The sequence below is a fragment of the Epinephelus lanceolatus genome, chromosome 14 (assembly GCF_041903045.1).
Source record: "Epinephelus lanceolatus isolate andai-2023 chromosome 14, ASM4190304v1, whole genome shotgun sequence".
In the NCBI taxonomy this organism is placed as follows: domain Eukaryota; kingdom Metazoa; phylum Chordata; class Actinopteri; order Perciformes; family Serranidae; genus Epinephelus; species Epinephelus lanceolatus.
Window position 1 is genome coordinate 25,223,284 of NC_135747.1, and position 21,428 is coordinate 25,244,711.

Genomic DNA, 21,428 nt, shown 5'->3' on the forward strand with positions numbered 1-21,428 from the left:
CCTGGGGAGCAGGAGGAGGCAAGACTCCTATCTAATGGTTCCTGTTTCTCCTCTGTCCCCTCAGATGACCCCACTGTCAGATAAGCCTGTCTCGGACCTTCACAGCCCCCTGACTGAAATGGGCCCAATTAGAATTTAAATGAACCAATAGGCAAACATGAATGAGCAGTGTCGCTGTGTCACCAATCAGCAGCGAGAAAGTGAAAGAAAAATTTGATAAGACATTTGTTCAGTTAATATTTGATCCCCCTCTAGGGAAGGCTGGATAACGTGCAGTAATGGCTCGTGTGCCACCATCTCACTTTGCAGTCTGGTAGCCTTCCATCAAGGCTAAGATTGAAACTTATGTACTGTGAAATTCTTGGGATCAGTTGTGCTCAGTAGCTTCCACTCACTGTTTGATTGTGTGGGCTCCAGTACAGCAATGGTTAGACTAGTAATACCCTCTTATCTGAACTGCAAATGGAATTGAGTGGCTTTTCATCATGAAACTACACTGAAAGTGATCATGCTTAAATGTGTGCTTAAGTGGCAGATAACATCCGTAATTAAGGTGCTAAATTAAATTTTCATCTCTCTGGGCCAGTCTGAGACCACTGAAGGTAACAGTACGATCCTAATCTCCACGTCTTAGGACTCGTCTCTTAGGATGTGTCTAATTTCAGGGTGTGAGGTTTCAATTTTATCATCTATCAATCGAATATGAAATATGTAACACAGTATATCTTTCAGTTAGGAAGAAATGGTCTCTCACATGTTCAGTGGTGGAAGAAGTATCCACATCATTTGCCTAAGTAAAAGTATCATATCACACAGTAAACATACTCCATTAAAAGTGCTGCGACTAAAATCCTATCCAAGTAAAAATATAGAAACATTATCAGATATTATAACAACGTATTATATATTTTGCTTTTTATAACATAAGGCATCGTAATCCAACAGGTCCCAATAGAGATGTCAGTGGTTAAACATTAGCCTGATCAGTTGACCGCAGAGAATATTTTTGACCGGTTATGCATGTCAATCTATGTGGCTGCTTTTAAGTTTACTGCACTGCTCACCAACACCTGAGTGGAGAAACATTGTGCCCATTCCTCAGTCTCCCTTCGGCAAGGAGGTGGCTCAGTTTTGAGGCACAAACTCCCTGTTGAATCATTAACTGTGTTATTACTGTCAGCTATGTTAGCACTGTTAGCCGTGTTAGCATGGCGAGTGGTACTAACGCAGTTAATAATGCTACAGGGATTTTGCAGCTCAAAATGGAGCTGTTTACTCAACAGGGCTACTGGTGGCAGACTGGAGCGTGGGCACTTTGTTTCTGCAGCAGCGCCATCCTACCACCAAGATGCAGCCACCAGTAGTAATCTCCAAACAAACAGTACCGCTAGCTAGCTCCCACCCAACCTGGGTGGTCGAGGGTGGGAAGTGCGCGTTGTATTTCCACATCTTAATGCAGCTAGCTGGCTGACAACAGAAAATAAAATAAAAGCCAAGACATTTACATAAAACAATAAAATTCACAAACCTTACATGGACAGCATGTTGAAATGCCGTGGTAAAGCTTACTGAGTCAACGAAGCGCCAAGCTGAAAAGAAAGGCCCTTTGTATTTAATGTTGTTCTGAATTTTTTATTCTTAAAAATTAACGGGTTGGTTTCCAGTTAATGGGTGTCGGGCTGTCAAAACCAAAATTACACGGAACAAACATCCCTAGTTTCCAGCCGAGGAGATGCAAAATAATTTTTAGGGGTCATGAGATGATAACAGGTGTAGGAAAGATGAACTCTAAAAAAAATAGGCAGCGCCTGTGGCTGAAAAATGAAGCCAATGTGGAAGTGCCAAAAACTGCAGTTCCTTGAATGGCCACTTGAGGCTGGCTCCAAAAGCAAGTAAATTCCTGTAGATCCCCGTGTTAGGATTTCCACCTTTACAGAAAAACTGAACATGTTTACAGTGTGGTACAAAAAATGGTTGTGGTTTCTCTAGCTACTCTCCGTTCATGAAAACATTACAGGGGGATCATGTTTATACAACTTATCAGTTTAAATTCATCCAAATATGGTCACTTTAGGACACATTTGGCTCCATAAATCCAAGATGGCAATGGGCAAAGTGCCAAACTCAAGTATAAAAACCAGTGTGTGACATCACAGTAGCTGTAGCTATTGTTTTTATACAGTCTGTGGAAAAAACTAAGCTCTGCTTCATACATGTTTATTCATTTTTGGGGACTTTTTGTAAACCTCAAACAGTTATTTAAATGTAATCACTCAAAATGTTTAGATGGGACATGTCTCTCCTCTTATAAACCGCTAACAAATCACAGACATCTGAAACATGACAACTGCTTCTTTGTAAGGAGTCACAAACCAAAAATGTTGCTGCTTTAATCTTTAAAATGTATTTTTGTAAACTTGTCCATGTGTTTTTTAAAGAACATTATTTGTCTGAAAAGAAACAACACTGTCAAATAATGCTGTGGATTAAGAAGTACAATATTTCCCTCTAAAGTGTAGTGGAGTACGAGTATAATGTACACATATCTCAAAATTGTACTTTATACAGTAGCTCTCATATATCAAGAATTGTACTCAATAGTTTTCACCACTGCACTGTGTTAAATAACATTAAAAAAGAGTAAGGGTGCAATATTTGTCACTGAGATGTAATGAAGTAGAAGTATTGCATAAAATGGAAATACTTGAGTAAAGGACACGTACCACAAAAGTGCCCTTACAGTAAAATACTAGTAGCTGATAATTGCCACCACAGATGGGCTGTGGTAAAAGCTTTTTATTTAATCTGATACTTTATCAGATTCTTACTTCAGTTTCTAAACACAGTGCAGGTGTGGGTTCTTTGTTGTCGTCAGACTCATTGCCTCCAATCCTGTTTAGGCAGCTCTGGTATCCTGGTCTAGATGTGTCACGGAGCCATTAACACGGGTGATGAGTCACTGTGTTGTTGAGGGCTGTGTGGTTTGAGTGTGATGTATCAGACACCCACAGTGTGGTTCCCAGAGCCCTCTGCCAGTCACTGTGGCCATGCCTGTTGGCTGGCTGCTCTGCCAGGGAGGCTTACAGGCCAGAAGTGTTGAAGGGAAAGCCCAAGGGAGCCAGGGATATGAGCTGCAGTGGCCAAGTGGTAAATTCTCACCTGCTACTAAGTGAGAATTAGCGCTGTGGTCGTTTTCCTTTCACACTGTGAGTCACATAACCTCAGTCCCACAGCCTGCTGTTACCTTACTGTATGTCTGTGATGGTCTCACACAAATACAAGTGAAAGAGTTTCTCTTGAAAGAAATAGGCCTCACTGCCCCAGTGGTAGCCCGCACAGCAGCAGTGGAGCTTTTGACTCTGTTTGGTTAATATTGTGCTCCTTTCTATTTCACTTTCTGTCGCAGGTATTTCTCCAAGTCATCGGAGTGATTGCAGTAGCTGCCGCCATCATCCCCTGGATCCTTCTTCCCGTTCTTCCCCTTCTTGCTGTGTTCCTGTTTCTGCGAAGCTACTTCCTGCAGACCTCCAGAGATATCAAACGCCTCGAGTCTACCAGTAATTTTTTCCTTTTTTTGTGTGTGGTGGGGTAGGCATGTCCATTCGTGGTACGAGACAAAAGCAGACCACAGGAATGCTAATAGACCATTGAAGAAAGCCATGGTCATTAGCATAAAGGCTAAAGGTGGCGGTGGCCTATGGCTCGGCCACACGCAGTTTCCTCAAGAGACGGGAGTTCATGACATCACATACAATGGGAAAAATGCCAAGTGGGCATGACTAGGCCATTGCAGGCTTTAGTTCATCTATTTTATTCTGGGCTGAGAGCCCAAACGCACATCGGCCAACAGGTTCCATCATCTTAAAGAACAAAAGTTCTATTAAAAAGCCCAGAGGAAACATTTAGGTTTTGTCTTTGGTTTTGTGAGCCTAACAAATAGAAACAAAAGACCACTCAATCGCAACCTTTTCTCAAATCAAAACTTTTTGGCATCAGGGGCGCATTGAATGTGAGTGACGCACTACATACTTATTGATTACCAAATCACATCTTTACGTACACCATCTGAAAGTCGATCTATTGAGAAGAAAACCTCAAAAAATTAAGATTGACTGACTAGATCACTTAAACATACAGAATACTGCAACATGGAAGCAGTCGGTTAGCCTATAAAGGTATGACACATGAAAGCAAATATGTTCTGGAACCATGTTCACATTTAGAAACTGTTCAAAACTGTTCTTAGCATAGAACAGTGTTACTCAAACTGCAGTCCTTGGTCCAATTGCAGCCCTCGAACATGATATGAAATGCATGCAGTTAGAGTTCTTAATCTGAACCCGAGCGCGAGGGGTCCTGACTGGGTTTGTGCTGAAAATGTGCGCTGATTGGCCTGGTTGGGTAGGGCTTGAGCTGTTAATTAAAAAAATCTTTTTTTCTGTTAAATAAATTAATATTAAATATTAAAAAAGTGAGCATCTCCGAGCAGCCAGGCTCCGTACTGGGCTCTCTATCCTTCCTCCCGGCCGGAACAGGGAGCTTCTCTGGCCGGGACATACACTGTGGAGAGTTGGCGATTGGCCGAGCTGGTCCATTTTCCGCTGGAGATGCGTGTGGCTTGTGCTGCCACACAGCCAGTGTGTCCTGTCGGGGTTAGAAGCTGACTAGTGCTTTTTTGGGGCAGGTTAGGCTTGGTCAGGCTCAGTATTTTATGTGATGATATCAGTCGGGCCGGGTTCAGGCAAGTCGTTTTCGGTTTGGGTTGTAATTTTTTCGTCCCGTTGACAAGTCATGCATTATATCTTAATGATATGCAGTCCATTTCAGTACTTTCACTTTTAAAATCTTACATTTAATACACTACAAGGAGTCTGCATCAAACTGTGACCCCCTTAACAAGCTGTCTGTCAGGTTAGGGATGACAACTTGTATAAAGCTACTGGTTGCATGGTAACTAGTGGCACCTCACGAGTGTTGTGGGCAATTTCGGTGGATCTCATAGCTGTACTTTTCCTGTGTGGCAAATTGACCCTCAGTTATCAAAACTTTGAGCACCCCTAGTTTAGAATAAGGAATGCATTTGGATTTAAAAACGTCACTGAAGTGTTCAGTGCATGGATAGCTGATTTTATTGATGCATGTTTATTTGAATGCTAACATATGTGGTGTTTATATTTTCTCTTTTAGCTCGGAGTCCTGTATTTTCCCACCTTTCTTCCTCTCTCCAAGGCCTGAGCACCATCCGTGCCTTCAAGATTCAGCAGAGGTTTCAGAAGATGTTTGATGAATACCAAGATCTTCACTCAGGTGAGAATAAAAGAGCGTGTTTTATTTAAGGATACAAACATTTATCATACACATTCAAAGCTATTCATGCTAATGCAGTTTTTTTAAAATATTGGTAATATTTAGGCAATAGAGATTACATGCGTTATCTTATGTGTTTGTTAACAGAGGCCTGGTACTTATTCCTGACCACTTCCCGCTGGTTCGCTGTGCGTCTTGATGGAATTTGCTCAGTGTTTGTCGCCATCACTGCCTTTGGCTGTCTTCTCCTCAGGGATGGTACTGTATGGGCTTTGGGTCAGACATTATTAGTGAATCCATGATGATAAACACAAGACTGTGTGACTGTGTGGTTACTACCTTTTTTTTTTTTGGTTATTACAGGACTGGAACCAGGTGCAGTGGGTCTGGCTTTATCTTATGCAGTGACACTCACAGGCATGTTCCAGTGGGGTGTCAGGCAGAGTGCTGAGATCGAGAACATGGTGAGAACATTTACATTAGTACACTTGACTGTGGGTTATATTTTGAGCAGACATCACTAAACCCATTCATGAAAAAGGGCTTTATTTACCCAAAAATGAAGCAAACAATTTACTTAACACACTTTACTTAACTGAACCCAACTCCGGACATAATAACTTAATAAAACTCAGTAGTTTTGAACTGACCTAACCAACAGTACACAAAGAAATACATATTTAATGGCGGATTGTACCATTCTTGTTACAAAGAAGGGTGACACGAAGACAAACACCTAAGCTACAAATAAAACAAAAAAGGAAGATTTGTCTCAAGCAGTTTATATAAACAAGAAATTATCTGAAACAAAGGCACCAACACCAACAAACTGTTATATTATTATAAACTGCAAACTGCAAATACCCCTGTGATGTGGCGGGCACTTGGTACATTCTGATTGGCCACTTCCTGTATTTAAGGAAATGAGATGTGCATCTTTTGCTCAGGGGTCCATCGCAGAAAGCAGGTTTAACAAACTCTGAGTTGATTAATCGTGAAATTTTCGGTTCCAGAAAAGCTGATTAAGGTCAGTTCAACCAACTATGAGAATGTTCACACTGATTGAAACTTATGCATCATGAATGAAGCTCTGATACTCTTCGATTCACCATGGCAGCAGGTAAAATAAAAGGCAGACCCTCCTTTTTAATCCAGTGGACGTAGAGATATTAATAATTGGGAGCTCGGCAGGATTATGATAAATTTGTCATCTATGTATCTATATCTGTCTGACTTCAGTGTTATAAAAACGGACATTTGATTCAGAACTTGGGCTGACTTTATGCTGCATGGTATTGACAATATATTAAAGCAGTAACTTTAGATCACCTGAGTAACAAACTATTATCCAACCAGGATTCTGATTCCGACACACAGTAAACCTCTACTAATTAACGCGCTTTGATATGGAATGAATCAATGAGGAAATGAAGCCGTGTTTCTGGTTGTGTCAGAGGGAGGACACTAAGAGAAACTTTCCCTAATCTCAGGGTTACCTTACTCAGAGTTTTTACTGCTTTCTGGAATATACCTCATGTGTGACGTCCAGCAGCACCACCCTCAGCACTGGCAAAGAAATAAAATGAAGAATGACACAAGACAAACTTATCTAAGACAAACTAAAGTGTGACTGTACTGTACTGCACTATTAATAGAAACTAAGATACTGCCAACAGTGCTAAATAAACAATGAGTATCTTGAAACAAAAGCTATGTGTCATCATGTATGTGTTTGCTAATGGTTGTGTGTGACATCAACAAACTCAATGAGAACAAAATGACCTATTAACTTTAGAAGACTAAGGTGTGTGTAGGAGAGTTAATGACATTTAAATAAGCTGTGTGGCAGCAAGGGCAGTTATCTAAGACGGTCTAATGAAAACACTGTTGAGTTGCATCATGGGCAACGACTTCAGTTTTTCCTACTTGTACATGTTCTGTGAAAAACATTTTATAGATCTAAAGAGGTCAAACTCCAGCAACACTTGAAGTGTGTAGAACGTTATTTTAAGACCAGTATGCTTCTGCATGTGGCCTTCATCAGGGTCATCGTGAAATGCATTACAAATAACATTTGGATAGGGTAGGTGTGAAGCAGAAGAAAATATAAAAGGCAACCAATCATATGGTTGGGTCTGCTCCATTTCAGAGCACCAGCTCACTATTTAAAACGTATCAGCGAGGGCTGGAAGAACAGTTTAAATGTAGTGTAATGTGTTGGCCAGCAGCAGCAACTACATAATTATCAGCTGACAAAATTAACAACAGTGTCCGCCGACAGGGCAATAGCCATGATGATTTCCTAGTTGACAAATTCTTGCCTGCATGAACAGCATTGTTCAAGATATTCTTTGTTTAAGCCTGAATAACATTGGTGAGTTCTGTTTTATCAATCTCACTTGACTTGTTTGTATTTGCATGTGCCGTGTGGTCGTGGTGATGTAAATGCTGCTCTCGCCAGTTAAATTTAGAGGCGGATATGGTGGCCAGAATAACTGACTCCGCCTCGGCGTGGTAATAATTTGGACCCAGTCATTGCTCCAGACTGGCAGAGAGTGACAGGCGTGGTGTGGCATCCTTTTAAAACACTTTAATTTCAAAATTGTGATAAAATGCTGTATGTAGAAAGGATAGGATTAACAACCAGATACTTCATAAAAATAAATAAGAAATAGGTAATAGACAAATCCATAAGAAAACCATTACAAACTAGATCAGCGATATGAAAGAACCACTATAAAAAGTCAAAAATTGACAGTACCACCTCAAATGCTGGACTTAATTCCTCTATTCCTATAAAATGAAGTAAAGATTAAATTTGATGTTGCTTATTTATCAAAATGCCCTCTAACAGTATTGGTGATATCATTCCTCTTTAATGTAGTTCAGATGTTCAGATATTCGGGGACAGGATGTCTCACGTAGGGGTGTGCCATGTCATGTTGTTAACAATAATACTGGTATGATTTTTAATATCATATGTAAAATACATATCGTGATACTCCCGATACCTTGAGTTGTTGACATATTGATGTCATACTGTCACCCACAACAACAACAAGCATGGCTGAAAGCGAAATTATAACAGACTCTGCGGCGATTCCAAAAAGAGGAGCAGCTTCAGTAGTGTGGAATAAACTGTGGCGTCCTGAATGTTTTATGAACAGACCCAGACTTCTCAGAGTCTTTTAGCAACTTACCGCTCAGAGGAAACTCATTCAGCGGCTCCTCTGGCAGCAGCACATCATCTCTTCCTCTCCTCTCTCGCTGTGCGCATGTTGGAGTCAGTGTCATTTTGTCATAAACCTTTGGTAATGTAAACCTGTGTGATAGTTCTGGTATCATAACAGCCTGTCACAGGTTACAGCGTGATGATTAGAGGAGAAATGGCAGAGCATACAGGTTGTATTTGAGAGCTGTTTAAATGTGCAATTTGTTGTACTATTAATATTGTATACAGAATCTGAATCTCACTCTGAGTTACTGTTGTTTTTACAAACTAAAGAAATTAGAGATATTTAGTTTTTACTGAATATTTTAAGGCAAACTTAATTATAATTATTTAATATTAATAATAAAATATATTTTTTCACTAATTTGTCATATTGTCAAGAATATCGTTATCGCAAAAATACCCTGAAATATCATGTCATATCACATGGGCACTGAATCATGACATTTATTATCTTTCCATTGGTATGGGGGTTAGAAGATTTAAGGTTCCTGGAATATTGACTATTTATTTATGCTCCGCATTTAAATTTGCCTTGAAGAGATTTAGTTGTGAAGATGCTGTTCCCTTATATTTCTTCCTCTTTTAAACGTGTATGGTTATTATCTTTCTCAGATGACATCAGTGGAGAGGGTGGTTGAGTATGCGGAGCTGGAGAGTGAAGCACCCTGGGAGACGGACAAAAAGCCCCCGCATGATTGGCCCACGGCAGGCTCCATCACCTTTGACAGAGTCAACTTTTCTTACAGTGCCAGTGAGCGTCTGGTCCTAAAGAACCTGACTGTTGTCTTCACATCCAGAGAAAAGGTTCTTGTCTTTATTCCCACCTGTGCATGCTCACTGGTGTGCACAGGCCGTGACGTAGCTTGATATGCAGCCAGTGTAGGAGGCGCGATGTGATTCTTTTTTATGTGGCATTATTTTCAAATCAATTATTAAAGGGACACCATATTGTGCTGCTGAATCTTCAGGACTATACCATTTGTGATTCATGGAATACATATCATGTAATTAAGACTGTTCAAGTGGATCCATTTGTTCCCAATTTGCATTTTGAGCTACCTGACGGTGACAACTGTTTATTCACTATAAGAGAGAGGAGAGGCCGAGAGAGAGGGGCGAGGGGTGAGGGAGGAGAAAGAGAGGGAAGCAGAGGGAGATGGTTGAGGATGATTGAAATTGTGTTTAATGCAGGGGGTGTATTTTGCATGGCTATGGTTGGCCAGGGCGGCTGATTTCACAATGGATGGGTTGATAAGTGTAGAGGCCCTGGCTCTGACAGCCCATGGGAGGGATCTCTGCCACATGCCATGGGGGTGAAAGGCTTTGTGCATCCTGACAGTTCCCCTGACACCCTTTCACAAGGAAACCTACCACCTACAGTACAGGATCCATTCACTCTGGCCCTCACATACTGTACATAATCATGTAAAAACACACAACCCACTGCAACGCCACAGTTGACCTCCCATTGCTCAGCGAGAAATAGCTCAGTAAGGGCATATTACTCATCACTGAGATTTAAAAAAACAAGGCCAAGGATGCACAGTCCCTGCTTGCACACTTCATTAAGTGTACAATATGGTTTCTAAAATGAACTTTAATATTCTTAAGGGGTCGAAATAAATGGAAAGGTAGCTTGTGATAGCAGATATCATAGTTTGAATAATGAAAGTAAAGGCAAGTGTGACTAATCTATGCTGAACACAAGAAAATGTGTTATTAATAATTTGTTTAAATAGCTAAAATGGCCTTTATTTTTACATTCATTGCAATCAGGAAGTAGTGTGCTATTCTTATGGTATAGCTTGAGATGGATGGACAGGTATACAAAGCCTTTAGGATCACATTTTGTCTCCGTGATGGTCATTTTTTAAATTCCCATGTGTATCGTTTTTGAAAGCGCCTACAAAGCACCATTAAGACTTGTTGTGTAGTCTCTGTTTGTGCTTTAAAAACAGTGGGATTATGAACTCGTCGATTTTTCTTTCACCACTGACATTTTGACTCGTAAAAGCAGGAAAAGCACAGGTGAAATTAATAACATTAATGATGGCTGCGTCCCATTTAGGTGAGCCAGCTCCAGGGCTTCGATATTGTGCATGCTCACTCACTGGCGTGGCTTACTAGGACACCTAATGGAATGGAGCCATCGTTCGTGTTTTTAATTACATGCCTCTTTGGCTCTGACAAGTCAACATTGTGGAAAAGGGTCATAAAGTGAAAATCTTTGTTCAGTGGTTACCATATTTTTTTTGCAGTTTTTGGATGTGAAGACATTGTGCAGAATTTATGAATGGATACTGTGCAAATATGCTGAAAATACACAAATATAACAAGTTGCATATCAGGGCAGAGAGGATAAGCAGAAGGACCTTTTTGGGCCATAGTCCAGAAAAATGTTGTGGTGGAGTGCGGTGATCATTCAGACGTCAGAGTGACAGAGGTTTTCTGTGTAACATTTAGAACATTTATATAAATACAAACTACTATTTGCTTGTTAAAGATTTAGTGGAGTAATGGCGTCTTGAGCAGAGAATGAAGTCATGCTACCACTGTTTGTGTTGTAATCTGAGCTTCTTTGTGGTTTGTTGTGGTACTGGCAAGCTCATCACTGGTGCTTTGCTCTGCACTCGTATGGGGGATACTACTGATTACTGATCAGGATGGCATTGTTGTGGAAAGTTTCCCCTTGGTTAGAACCATTAGCTCTGTCAGCACTGTTGCCATTGTTTAGCGCTGTTTATGGAGTTAGCACCGTTAGCTGCTAGCTGCCAGCCACCTCCATGTTGAGAACCATATCCAGACAAGTCATACGCTCTGAATTTTGCAAAGAGCCCCTTTAAAATCTGAACTCATCCTCAGATGTTACATAATGCTTCACACAGGCTTCACCATTTATTTAGAATTCTGTAATGTCTGTCGGCTTAGCCACCTGTCCTTGTGTATCTTCATGCTAAAAATATACATGTAAAGCGTTAAAAATGTGGCATCAAAGACTGTAGGGGTTTGCCCGACAAAAGAAGTGATCTACATCTTTTGAGCAACAGTCAGTACGTTTACATGGACAGTTTAATTCCACTTTTAATCGGAATGAAAGGCCATTCCGATTAAAAGTGGTCATGTAAACAGTCATTCCGATTGAAAATTAAATCCGATTAAAGGGAGTGGTTTATTCCATTTGTCATTCCGAATGAAAGAATTTTGTGTGCATGTATACACTCATTCCTCTGTTCATTCCGGTCTTTCTGCGCATGCTCGTTTCCTTGCCCTTCTGGCGCGATGACGTATATAGCGCGCATAGCAACGGGCTGCATAGTAACGGGCTGCATAGCAACGGGCTGAGATAGAGCAGTTGGACTCGTTGCACTCACCGGTTTCCATTCGCCACAGCACGGTCTTCTGCCTCCCTTCTCCTCCTCAACAGATGAAGCATTAGCAAAACAAGGTTGTTGTCGTACTGCTGCTTCATGAATATGAGCAAAACATGCCCGAAAAAGGCACTAAGAACGGCGTCGTCATCCGGAGCGAGGAATACAGTGTTTTCTTCCGGTAAACGTAAACACGTAACATCCGCCCCGCCCCCTATCCAATCAGAAACCTTCCCTGCCCCAAACCTTGCGCAGACCTGAATAAAGGCGATTGAACTGATCTCCCGTGTAAACCCTCATTCGGAATGAATATTTCCCATGTAAACTACCTGGAAAAATTTTAATTCCGAATGATTTCATTCAGATTTATTTCATTCCGAATGAGAAGCCATCATGTAACCGTAGCCAGTGACAGCATCATTGCTAATGTAACGTGTGTGGACAGGTCATGCACAGATATTGTTTTCTGGCATTTATTCACTTCTGCAGAAGACAATATGATGCATTAATTGCCTTGTGGATACCTATTTCTGCAGCTCTGCTCCTAAACATGCAGAATATCAGCATTTTACACCAGACATTGAATGTTAAAAACTGCAAGACTATGTTTATCACGTGACACAAGGCAGCTTGATGTATAACAAATGGCGGTAAAATGTTAGGTGGACAAAAGTCCCTAATATTAGTGGTCAAAACAACACAAAACAGCTAGCTAACGTGACAATAAAAACGGTAAACAATATGCACCAAAGGGGGCGTTGGTGGCTTAGTGGTAGAGCAGGCGCCCCATGTACAAGGCTGTTGCTGCAGCAGCCCGGGTTCGACTCCAGCCTGTGGCCCTTTGCTGCATGTCACTCCCTCTCTCTCTCCCCCTTTCACACTTGTCTGTCCTATCAAATAAAGGCTAAAAATGCCCAAAAAAAAATCTTTAAAAAAACAAAAACATAATATGCACCAAAGATTACAACATAAACTGCTCAGTTTACAGAGTAAATATTAAGGTCGCGCAGCAGCATTTTTCAGTGCAACATACCCCCAGAATTGCCAAACGGCACTGTGAGGGGCAGACAGAAGGAGCTACTGAAACCCAGGAGGTACAAAAGAGGCAATGTGCAGCAAGTACATTTCCACAGGAAATATTAAAAATAACACGAAATAAAATAACTCATGGAGATAAAATTCGCAAACACTCAACAAAGATTTAAACTGATGAATATAGTTCAACAATAAAAAAAATTAAGTGCACTGTCAACCCTGTTAAACTCAGAGTACCTTGGCTATGAATGAAAATTCTGCTCTTGCTCCAAGCTTGTTCGCCATTGTTGCCATTTTCATTTCTAGCAATCTCCTCAAAACTCTGTAGCTGTCTCCTCAATCTCGGCATCCTTTTGTTGAGATCGGGCCATGTTCCACTGTCGTTGTAAGCTGGTATGTGGCTTTGGGAACAATCATAGTCCTACTGCCTGCATTCTGTAGGTTACTTACTTTGTTTCTCTCAAACATGAGCAGCCTCGACCAATTCTCAGTTTTTCGTGAGTTGTGGCCATGGCAGGGGCAGGTGGCTCTGCCTGTTGTCCATCCCTGTGACATGTCAGGGTCCAATGCAAGTGCAGTTGAATTTTATGGTTAAATTTTACAAGGCCTCTTTCTACTTCAGCCTTGGGCATCAGGTTATGGAGAGCAGAGTGGTTACTTGCAGTTGAGAATACCTTTCAAAACAAGATACAAAGAGCTTTATAGTCAGAAAAGAACCCATAACAGACCAAATACACGTGATGGTGAACCTGCTTGTTGTCTAGCATAGAATGAGGCGACTTCTGCCATGAAAGGATGACCCAGTGTGTGTGTAGCTCCCATTCAGCAGCTCCCATCTGCGACTCAGTGATTGTAACTACGTTTTCTCCTACATCCTCTTTGAAAACATCCAAAGTATAAAAACCTTTGTTCATAGAAAAATAAAAAACATCTGAACTTTCTCACCCCTGCTACCAACTGAGTGAAACACCTATGTCAGGATCTGTGAGAGATTTGTGTGTCTAGGATATGTTGGTGCCGTGGTGAAGCCTGTACTATGCATGCATCCATAGCATTACATTTCTGTTATACATAGATGGTGCTTATTCTGTCAGCGGTTCAATCAGGTCTATGCACTCTTTGCTGCAGCTTCGGCAGAGAAGAGGTCTGTCATATTCTGCTGTCACAGTAAATGTGTCAGTGACATCCTCTTGACATGAGGCCACACAAGGGGTTTGAGGAAAGATTTTATTCCTCTCCTGAAATGTTTCTGACAAGGACCAGTTAAAGGCATCCAGTGGTGCGTTCCTGCGTCCCTCGTGTGATAATCGCTTGTGTTTCATGAGGCCGTTTTAGTGGGACCGTCTCAGCCCACTGCACAGCTCTCTCTCAGTTTGTTGTCAATTTAGATAGCTTTACTGTTTGCCTTTACTTTGGCTCAGAGAAAAAGTTATTGTGTCCTTTCAGTATACTTAGGTGTTGTGCTTAGAGAGGGAGGTGGTGCCATCTTGTTCGTCTAACTGTGTTTAAGGTTTGTTTCGATCCTGAATCATTGAAATTGATCCTTACTACCCTTCACCTAAATAAAGGGGTAAGTAATGATTTGCCTTGTGATGCCATTGTGTCACCAATTAAATTTTTTTTGGTTGCATTTGGGTCTTTGTTGTGGGGTATGCTCAGCATTCAAAATTTGATCTAGACTAGTCATGCTCTGTGTGGGTCCTCTTGAGGTCTATGGTTTATAGTGGTGCATATGCATGGCATGATTTGGGTGTGCAAGGGTTCTACAGGGGAGGCAATGGCCAGACCTGCAGGTATTCACACCAAAGTAATGTAGGGCTATCAAAAGTATTCATTTACCCATTTGAATATTTGAATCGGTTTCAGTACTCATCTTCCGAAGCACTGATCCATTGATACCAACTGCGCATTCTTACTCTCTTATCGTTGATAACATTCTGCTGTTCCCTGCTTCTAACCAAGGAAAGAAAAAGTTGTTCTCACGATGAAGCCTTATTAGTTTGATCCTTTAATAAAAAAATAAGATTTCATGCACTTTGTAAATGTTTCCTGGTGGTAGCGAAGATTCTATCGAAACTAGAAATTCCTGTATCCTGTGTCAGCTGCCCCCCTTCCCTGCCTTTTCACTTGACATGGAGGATGAAGTTAATTTTTCATCCAGCACCATCAGCAAGACAAATTTTTACTTCGTCCAACACTTGTATTTATGTCCAAATACCTACAAAACGAATGACAGTCATCAACCTTACCGACCTCAGAACCAAATTAGCAACTATTAGCATGCTAACATGCTAAAGTAAGACGTTGTAAGCATCATAGCCTCTAAATGTTAGCCTGTTAATGTCATTGTAAGGATGTTAGAATGCTAACATTAGCCATTAGCTTAAAGCACCACTGTACCTTTATTCAGCCTCACAGAGCCACTGGCACGGCTGTAGACTCTTAGCAGGTTTTAGACCGAAGTCCACCTTGCTTCAAAACAGTGCAAATGGCTGCGTTGATGTGCGCTGGTTACTTCAGGTATTGGTTAGACTTGAGATACAATCCAGAAGTAATAGATTTGAAAGTGAGTGACATATCTTTGAATGAAAGGGCTTCTCAGATGCAAAAAAAACCCCTGCACTGAGATACAATCCAGAAGTAATTGATTTGAAAGTGAGTGACATATCTTTGAATGAAAGGGCTTCTCAGATGCAAAAAAAACCCCTGCACAGTGGTTTACTTATTGTAAACCACTGACATCTGATGGTGAAGCATCAATAGGTTTAGGTTTATTTCTTTGCACAATAAGAAGAAAATACAAAGAAGTAATGTCAGTGCCGGAGAGGAAGGAAACCTAAACATCTTATTCAATGTCCTCCTCGTTTTAAAGAGTAGCATATGAAACTGACATCACTTATCGAAACAAAACAAAATAAGCAACAAACAAACAAATATGGAGCATATAGCACAAAAATATCAATAAAAAGACACAAGAAAACAAACAGTAATGAAAAAAATAGAAAGAAAACAACAACAGAAAAACAAACCTAAAATAAGAGGATATAACTAGATTAAATAAAAGGTTATCAATGAAATTAGACATTTCTTTAAGTGTGACCTAAGAGCTGACAATATGTTGTGAACGAGTGTTTCTGCCATCAGAATTTAAAAATAGTATTTAGAAAGACGGTTCCACATCAGCTGCAGCCATCTTGGTTGTTTTTGAAAAATGGCTTCAACAGCGCTTCCTGTACTAAGCTAGGTTTATGCTTACTGTAGTGTTTCCCACATGAGGGTGCAGACCCAAATTTGACATCATCACGTATTTTGCGTAAAGCATGCAGGATCCACAAGTTTTCAGTCATTGTGTCAAGACCATCCTGTAGTAGATAAACGGTTGTTGTTAGCTTGTCGCAGGCCAGGTTGACTGTAAATCTGTTTGAACGAAAGGGGGGCCAGAGGTATCTGCCAGAGCAAATAAAACATGAGCTTTATGTGTTTTGTCTTAACGATTTCAAGGTCGACTGTAGAAATATGATGTTCATGGTACAAAATGACCCACAAGTAATGTACGTTTGTGTTTGGGCCAACACAGCATCTTGCTAAATGACGTTACACTGCTGCAATAGTTTGAGCCTCATTCAAAAAATGAGAAACCTGCATTTTTCCATGCAGGGCTACTGTCAGTCTGAGCACAGCCTTTGTACTCTTACATCCTGATTGAGTTGCTTCCACAGGACATGAAATACACAGATACAAAAAGAAGGGTGGTTAAGCCTATAACACTTAAAGAGCCTTGTTTAATGGCTTCACCTGTTGTCATAGAACTGGAGTTATAATAAGTAACTACACATAGCCTACCTACAGCCATTGGCATATGCAATGCATGTAAATGTTGGACTATAAAATGAGCACATTTATAGCATATAGCACAGTTTAAAATAGCTGCCTTGAATCATACACAAGCAAAAGGTCCAACAGAATATGATATAGTAGATGGCATCAAGATGGTTCACCTGATGCCATACAACATGTTTGGTTGCCATACAACAGAGGCTTAAAACATTCTTTAAAAATCAGGCACTTTCTCCTCTATCTGCTGGGAAAAAAAAGATATTTGTTATACCTGCTTGTTTTAGAATGTTATGTTTTCCATCAGTCTCTCTTTATCTGCACACGATACAAGTGGCTCTATTGTACTTCGCCATATGACATGTTCCCTCGGTAACATGACACAATAGGCACAAGTATGATTAACAGCCTGAAGGAGCATGATAATGTTGCCTGTTTTTGGTGAATTTGTGGAGTTTTATTTACAGATACAAAAACAGTTCTCATGTCTTCACTCTAGGTCGGCATCGTTGGACGCACCGGCGCTGGGAAAAGCTCCCTGATCTCCGCCTTGTTTCGGCTGGCAGAACCTGAGGGACGAATAATGATTGACGGTTTTCTGACTTCGGAGATCGGGCTGCACACGCTGCGTCAGAAAATGTCCATCATCCCACAGGTGCCATTTTTGAATTGCCCTCAGTCCCGGCTGGAGTCTTGACTTGTGCATACAGTAACTAATGTGGCAAAATTTTTTTAGATATCATCATAAATTACAACAGCAGTTCTTTCAATGATCATATTATTTTGTGCTTTAATGTCTTGCTTTGACCTCCTCAGCACTTCTTTTGATTCCTCATGATTGAGAAATATCATAAATGTCAGATGAACACTGCTAAGCACCCCCCCCCCCCTTTTTTTTTTTAATACGCCTGGCTTTTAAAAAGCTAAAACAAGTGAGGAAATTTACAGTCGTCTCTCAGGGGATTTCTGAAAGTGAGACAAACGGATGCCTTGAGACAGTTTAACTTTATTTCCGCTTGTTGAAACTGATACGGCATTAAGAAAATGCCAGCCTGCGGGTGAGTGTCAGCAGAGTGGAGGGAGGGGAGAAGACTCCCACGGCCTGTACTGTGAAGAGAGCAGTTCCCCATCCCTGACAGAGGATTAGCCCTCTACCCCCCAAACATGGGAAAGCTGCTTAGAAGAAGTCTCCCCCATCCTCACAGTCAGAGTCCCCTTGTACACCGTCACTTAGCCCAAACATTTCCAGGGTGCAGCCAAGATGCCCAAAAACAGTTTCATTAATGCTTTTCTGTGGATTTGATAGGTTCCTGGCATTGCTACCACTTCAGATAAAGTTTTACTTCCCAGTCCAAACTAGTTTGAGATGGATGTGATGTGTGTTGATGTGATTTTGTTTACTCGCTCTGCCTCTCCTAGAGGGAGAGACTTGCACAAAGTGGCAGGTTACGAGTCAGAACTTTAACCGCACGCCCATCTGTATCACATGCTGGATGGCATTTTCATGATATGAAGTCTCACCGGTGGAGTTTCTCTGTATCATGCTCTTAGTTTTACAAACTTATATAGAGAGAAGTCTCTTGGATTTACACAAATCCATCTGAAAGCCTTTTTTATTCTCCCGCTAGACGTCAGAGATAAAGTGATATTCAGTCAGCCTTTCACATGGAAAGAAATCTTGATATAAAATGCTAGTTGCCTTACCTTTTCATGTGGAATTTCGAGTGTGATATGTATACTATACATTGCCGGTGAGGAGTTTCATTATTTGCCACCCACAGATTTGATTATGATAAGCTTTTATTAGCATATGGCATTAAAAAAGGATCCATTTCAGTTTCTATTGAATTCTCAGGAATGACTTAGTAAAAAATGAATTCTGTGGCAAACAGAGGGCTTAGAATTGGTGGAGCACATAATCGGTCTATGGAAAGCTGTGCTTGAAAAGCAGTTTTTCCGACCTAACATTGAATCCTCAATTAAAGTGTGTCACAAAACTAGTTTGAATTGGGACTTCAGCTGGCTAAATGACAAGGCGGTATTTTGGTGACAGAAGGAAAAGCTCATTGGAAGTAAAGAGGTGGAACATTTTCTAAGGCACAGGTAGCAGGGATGAAGTCCTGAAAGCTTTATTTTTTTCTGGATGAAAATTGAGCAGTTAGTCCCGAGTCTTCTGACCTACATGGAGGTTTGTCGAGACATGATTTTGTATTTGAGGGGTGTGTGCGGTGTGCGTTCACTGCATAAATCTGTGTGCTTACATGGAGTGCATGCTGAAGTCTATTTTTGTGTCACAGCTCTGGCTGTGAAGCTGACCTGTAAGAGAGCAGAGATGAAGGCGTGGATAGTGAGTCACACACAGAGTAGTCGTGTAACCTTAACGCAGGACACTCAGCCTGTAAGAGCCATTGTGTACTTTATTCTTGCTCCTGGTCTAATCTCACAGCTGCCAGGTGAACAGTTCCCATCATGATTTGAGGTTAGATTCATATCTTGAGTAAACCAGAGTTGTCGCTTTGCTTTGACTTCAAAGAAGAGTCTATTGGTTTTTGTTACTGGCACTTGCTTACTGCTCTGCGTCACCTCAGTTGCTGTGACACATCTCATCAAAGCCTTTTTCAAATGGTCATTATGACATTTAAGTGTCATAAATTCAGTGTTATGTTTCAAAGGAAAGTGCAGCTGTATTTGTTCACTGATAAAGAAAATAAAAGCCAAATGAAAAGCTTATCTACAGCAGCTTTGTACCATAAGACGCTCTCTGTGTGACGACCCGGGAGAGTCCGTAAATCACTTCGACATTGGAGCAGGATTTATGAATAAATATCTGACCTGACACAAGGAGATGCCGACTCGCTCCTGTTTATCAGGTTTACCACAAACAAGAGTGGCATGTTGGAACAGTGCCTGTGGACTCACGGGCTCGTCCCTCTGCTCTGTAATAAAGAGCTTTATTTACTCTCTTGAAGACGGCTGCGTGGCTGAACCTCGATACAGGTGTGTGGCTCACCATAAATACATATCTCGGACATCCGGGCTGTCTGAGATCTGAGGCTGGCCTTTCATGAGGGTAGTCAACTGATGCGATAACCCCTCGTGACAGGTGCTTGTGCGTTTGACAGAGTAAAGCTGTTACTTTCAGCAGAAGCGTTGAGATTATCATATCTAATACAGCTATGAAAGTCTTTGTATGGTAACATTGACGAGATGGCACTTTTTCTGCCATATTATATATTCCGACGAGATCGTGCAGTTATTCTCCACCGTCACCGGTGCACAAGCTCTGGTTTTCCAAGTAAAAAGATCAATTTATTGAAGCATAGTTGGCCAGAGCATTGAATAGAGCTCCTGAGTGGAGCAAACCCTTTGTGAGCATCTTCCCCTCAAACATTGCCTAGCGGTGCTCTATAAAGCTTGTCTTAACCCTTTCATACATCTTCCCCCTTGTCATTATCTTAACTGGCCACGGCCTTCTCTTTCTATATCCATCTATCCACAGGACCCAGTTCTCTTCACGGGCACCATGAGGAAGAATCTGGACCCTTTCAGGCAGCACACAGATGAGGACCTGTGGAATGCACTCCAAGAGGTACTCCAGCGTGGCTCTGAATGATTCCCCCTCGCCGGCCCAGGGGGGGATCCCTCTGTCCCCCTGTACAATGCTGCCATTCAGCCTCCCTGCTCGCCACAAGTCATGGGGGGAAATCCCATTAGGGCCATGGGGCCCAGCTCAATGTGCGGCTTGTAACTGGGAACCATTGAAAGTGCTGGGGGAGATGTGTTTGGGCAGTCAGGCCAACCAGGATGAAGGCTCCCCCCACAGTGAAGGGCTTCAGCTCCTGGTCCTGCCTCTGAATGGGTTTGGTGGCCTGGATTAAAGCTAGAGGCTGGCCACAAGAGAGCACTGGCCAAGGTCATCAGTGGACCTGGCCCTGCATTGTGCCAGGCGGTTAATGGGTGTGTTTGGATAGCTCTTTAAAGACATCCCCACAGGAAGCCTTTATGAAGGGGTAATGAAGGGTTGGGGCTCTGCTCTCCCTCTCTGCAGGTGCAGATGAAGGCCGTGGTGGAGGACCTGCCCAGTAAGCTGGAGACGGTGCTGACCGAGTCCGGCTCTAACTTCAGCGTGGGCCAGAGGCAGCTGGTGTGCCTGGCCAGGGCCATCCTCCGGAAAAACCACATCCTCATCATTGATGAGGCCACGGCCAATGTGGACCCAAGGTCAGTGGACACTTGAGTTTACAAGTGACATATTTTACATCAGTGTTTGAACAGTCCTTTCCACAAGTTGCTCATCAACTGTAAACTGCCGATACTCTACTGTGATACCAACTTATTCCTAAAGCAAGACACATACTCAGGTATAACACTTACCACCTATAATGGACACTGCTTGGTGATAAATGGAGTATCTAAAGGGATTATATTTCTTAAACAATGTGATTGGAGACCAGTTGCAGTTAGCTTATCATTAGCACAGTGGTGGATCAATCAGAGCATCCCTGCAGTAAACAGCCAGTAATAATCAAAAACATTTAACACCTAAGTTTTAAGGTATACCATGCAGGATTGTTGGTTACTGTCTGTCTCCAGCAAAAGTGAAAGTAAAAGCCAACTCCAGATTCACTCTCAGTTGATCTTTCACCTCA

General features: G+C 41.6%; 1 protein-coding gene across 1 annotated transcript in view; it reads left to right on the forward strand.

Moving 5' to 3' along the window:
- LOC117251802 (ATP-binding cassette sub-family C member 4-like) overlaps positions 1-21,428 on the forward strand; it is a 64,835-nt gene that overhangs the window by 35,518 nt on the left and 7,889 nt on the right. Inside the window, exons 21-28 of the mRNA XM_033618354.2 lie at positions 3,407-3,557; positions 5,188-5,307; positions 5,455-5,565; positions 5,671-5,771; positions 9,155-9,346; positions 17,279-17,434; positions 20,279-20,368; positions 20,828-21,000. Coding sequence (XP_033474245.2) covers positions 3,407-3,557; positions 5,188-5,307; positions 5,455-5,565; positions 5,671-5,771; positions 9,155-9,346; positions 17,279-17,434; positions 20,279-20,368; positions 20,828-21,000 — 1,094 coding nt within the window. The remainder of the gene's footprint in view (positions 1-3,406; positions 3,558-5,187; positions 5,308-5,454; positions 5,566-5,670; positions 5,772-9,154; positions 9,347-17,278; positions 17,435-20,278; positions 20,369-20,827; positions 21,001-21,428) is intronic.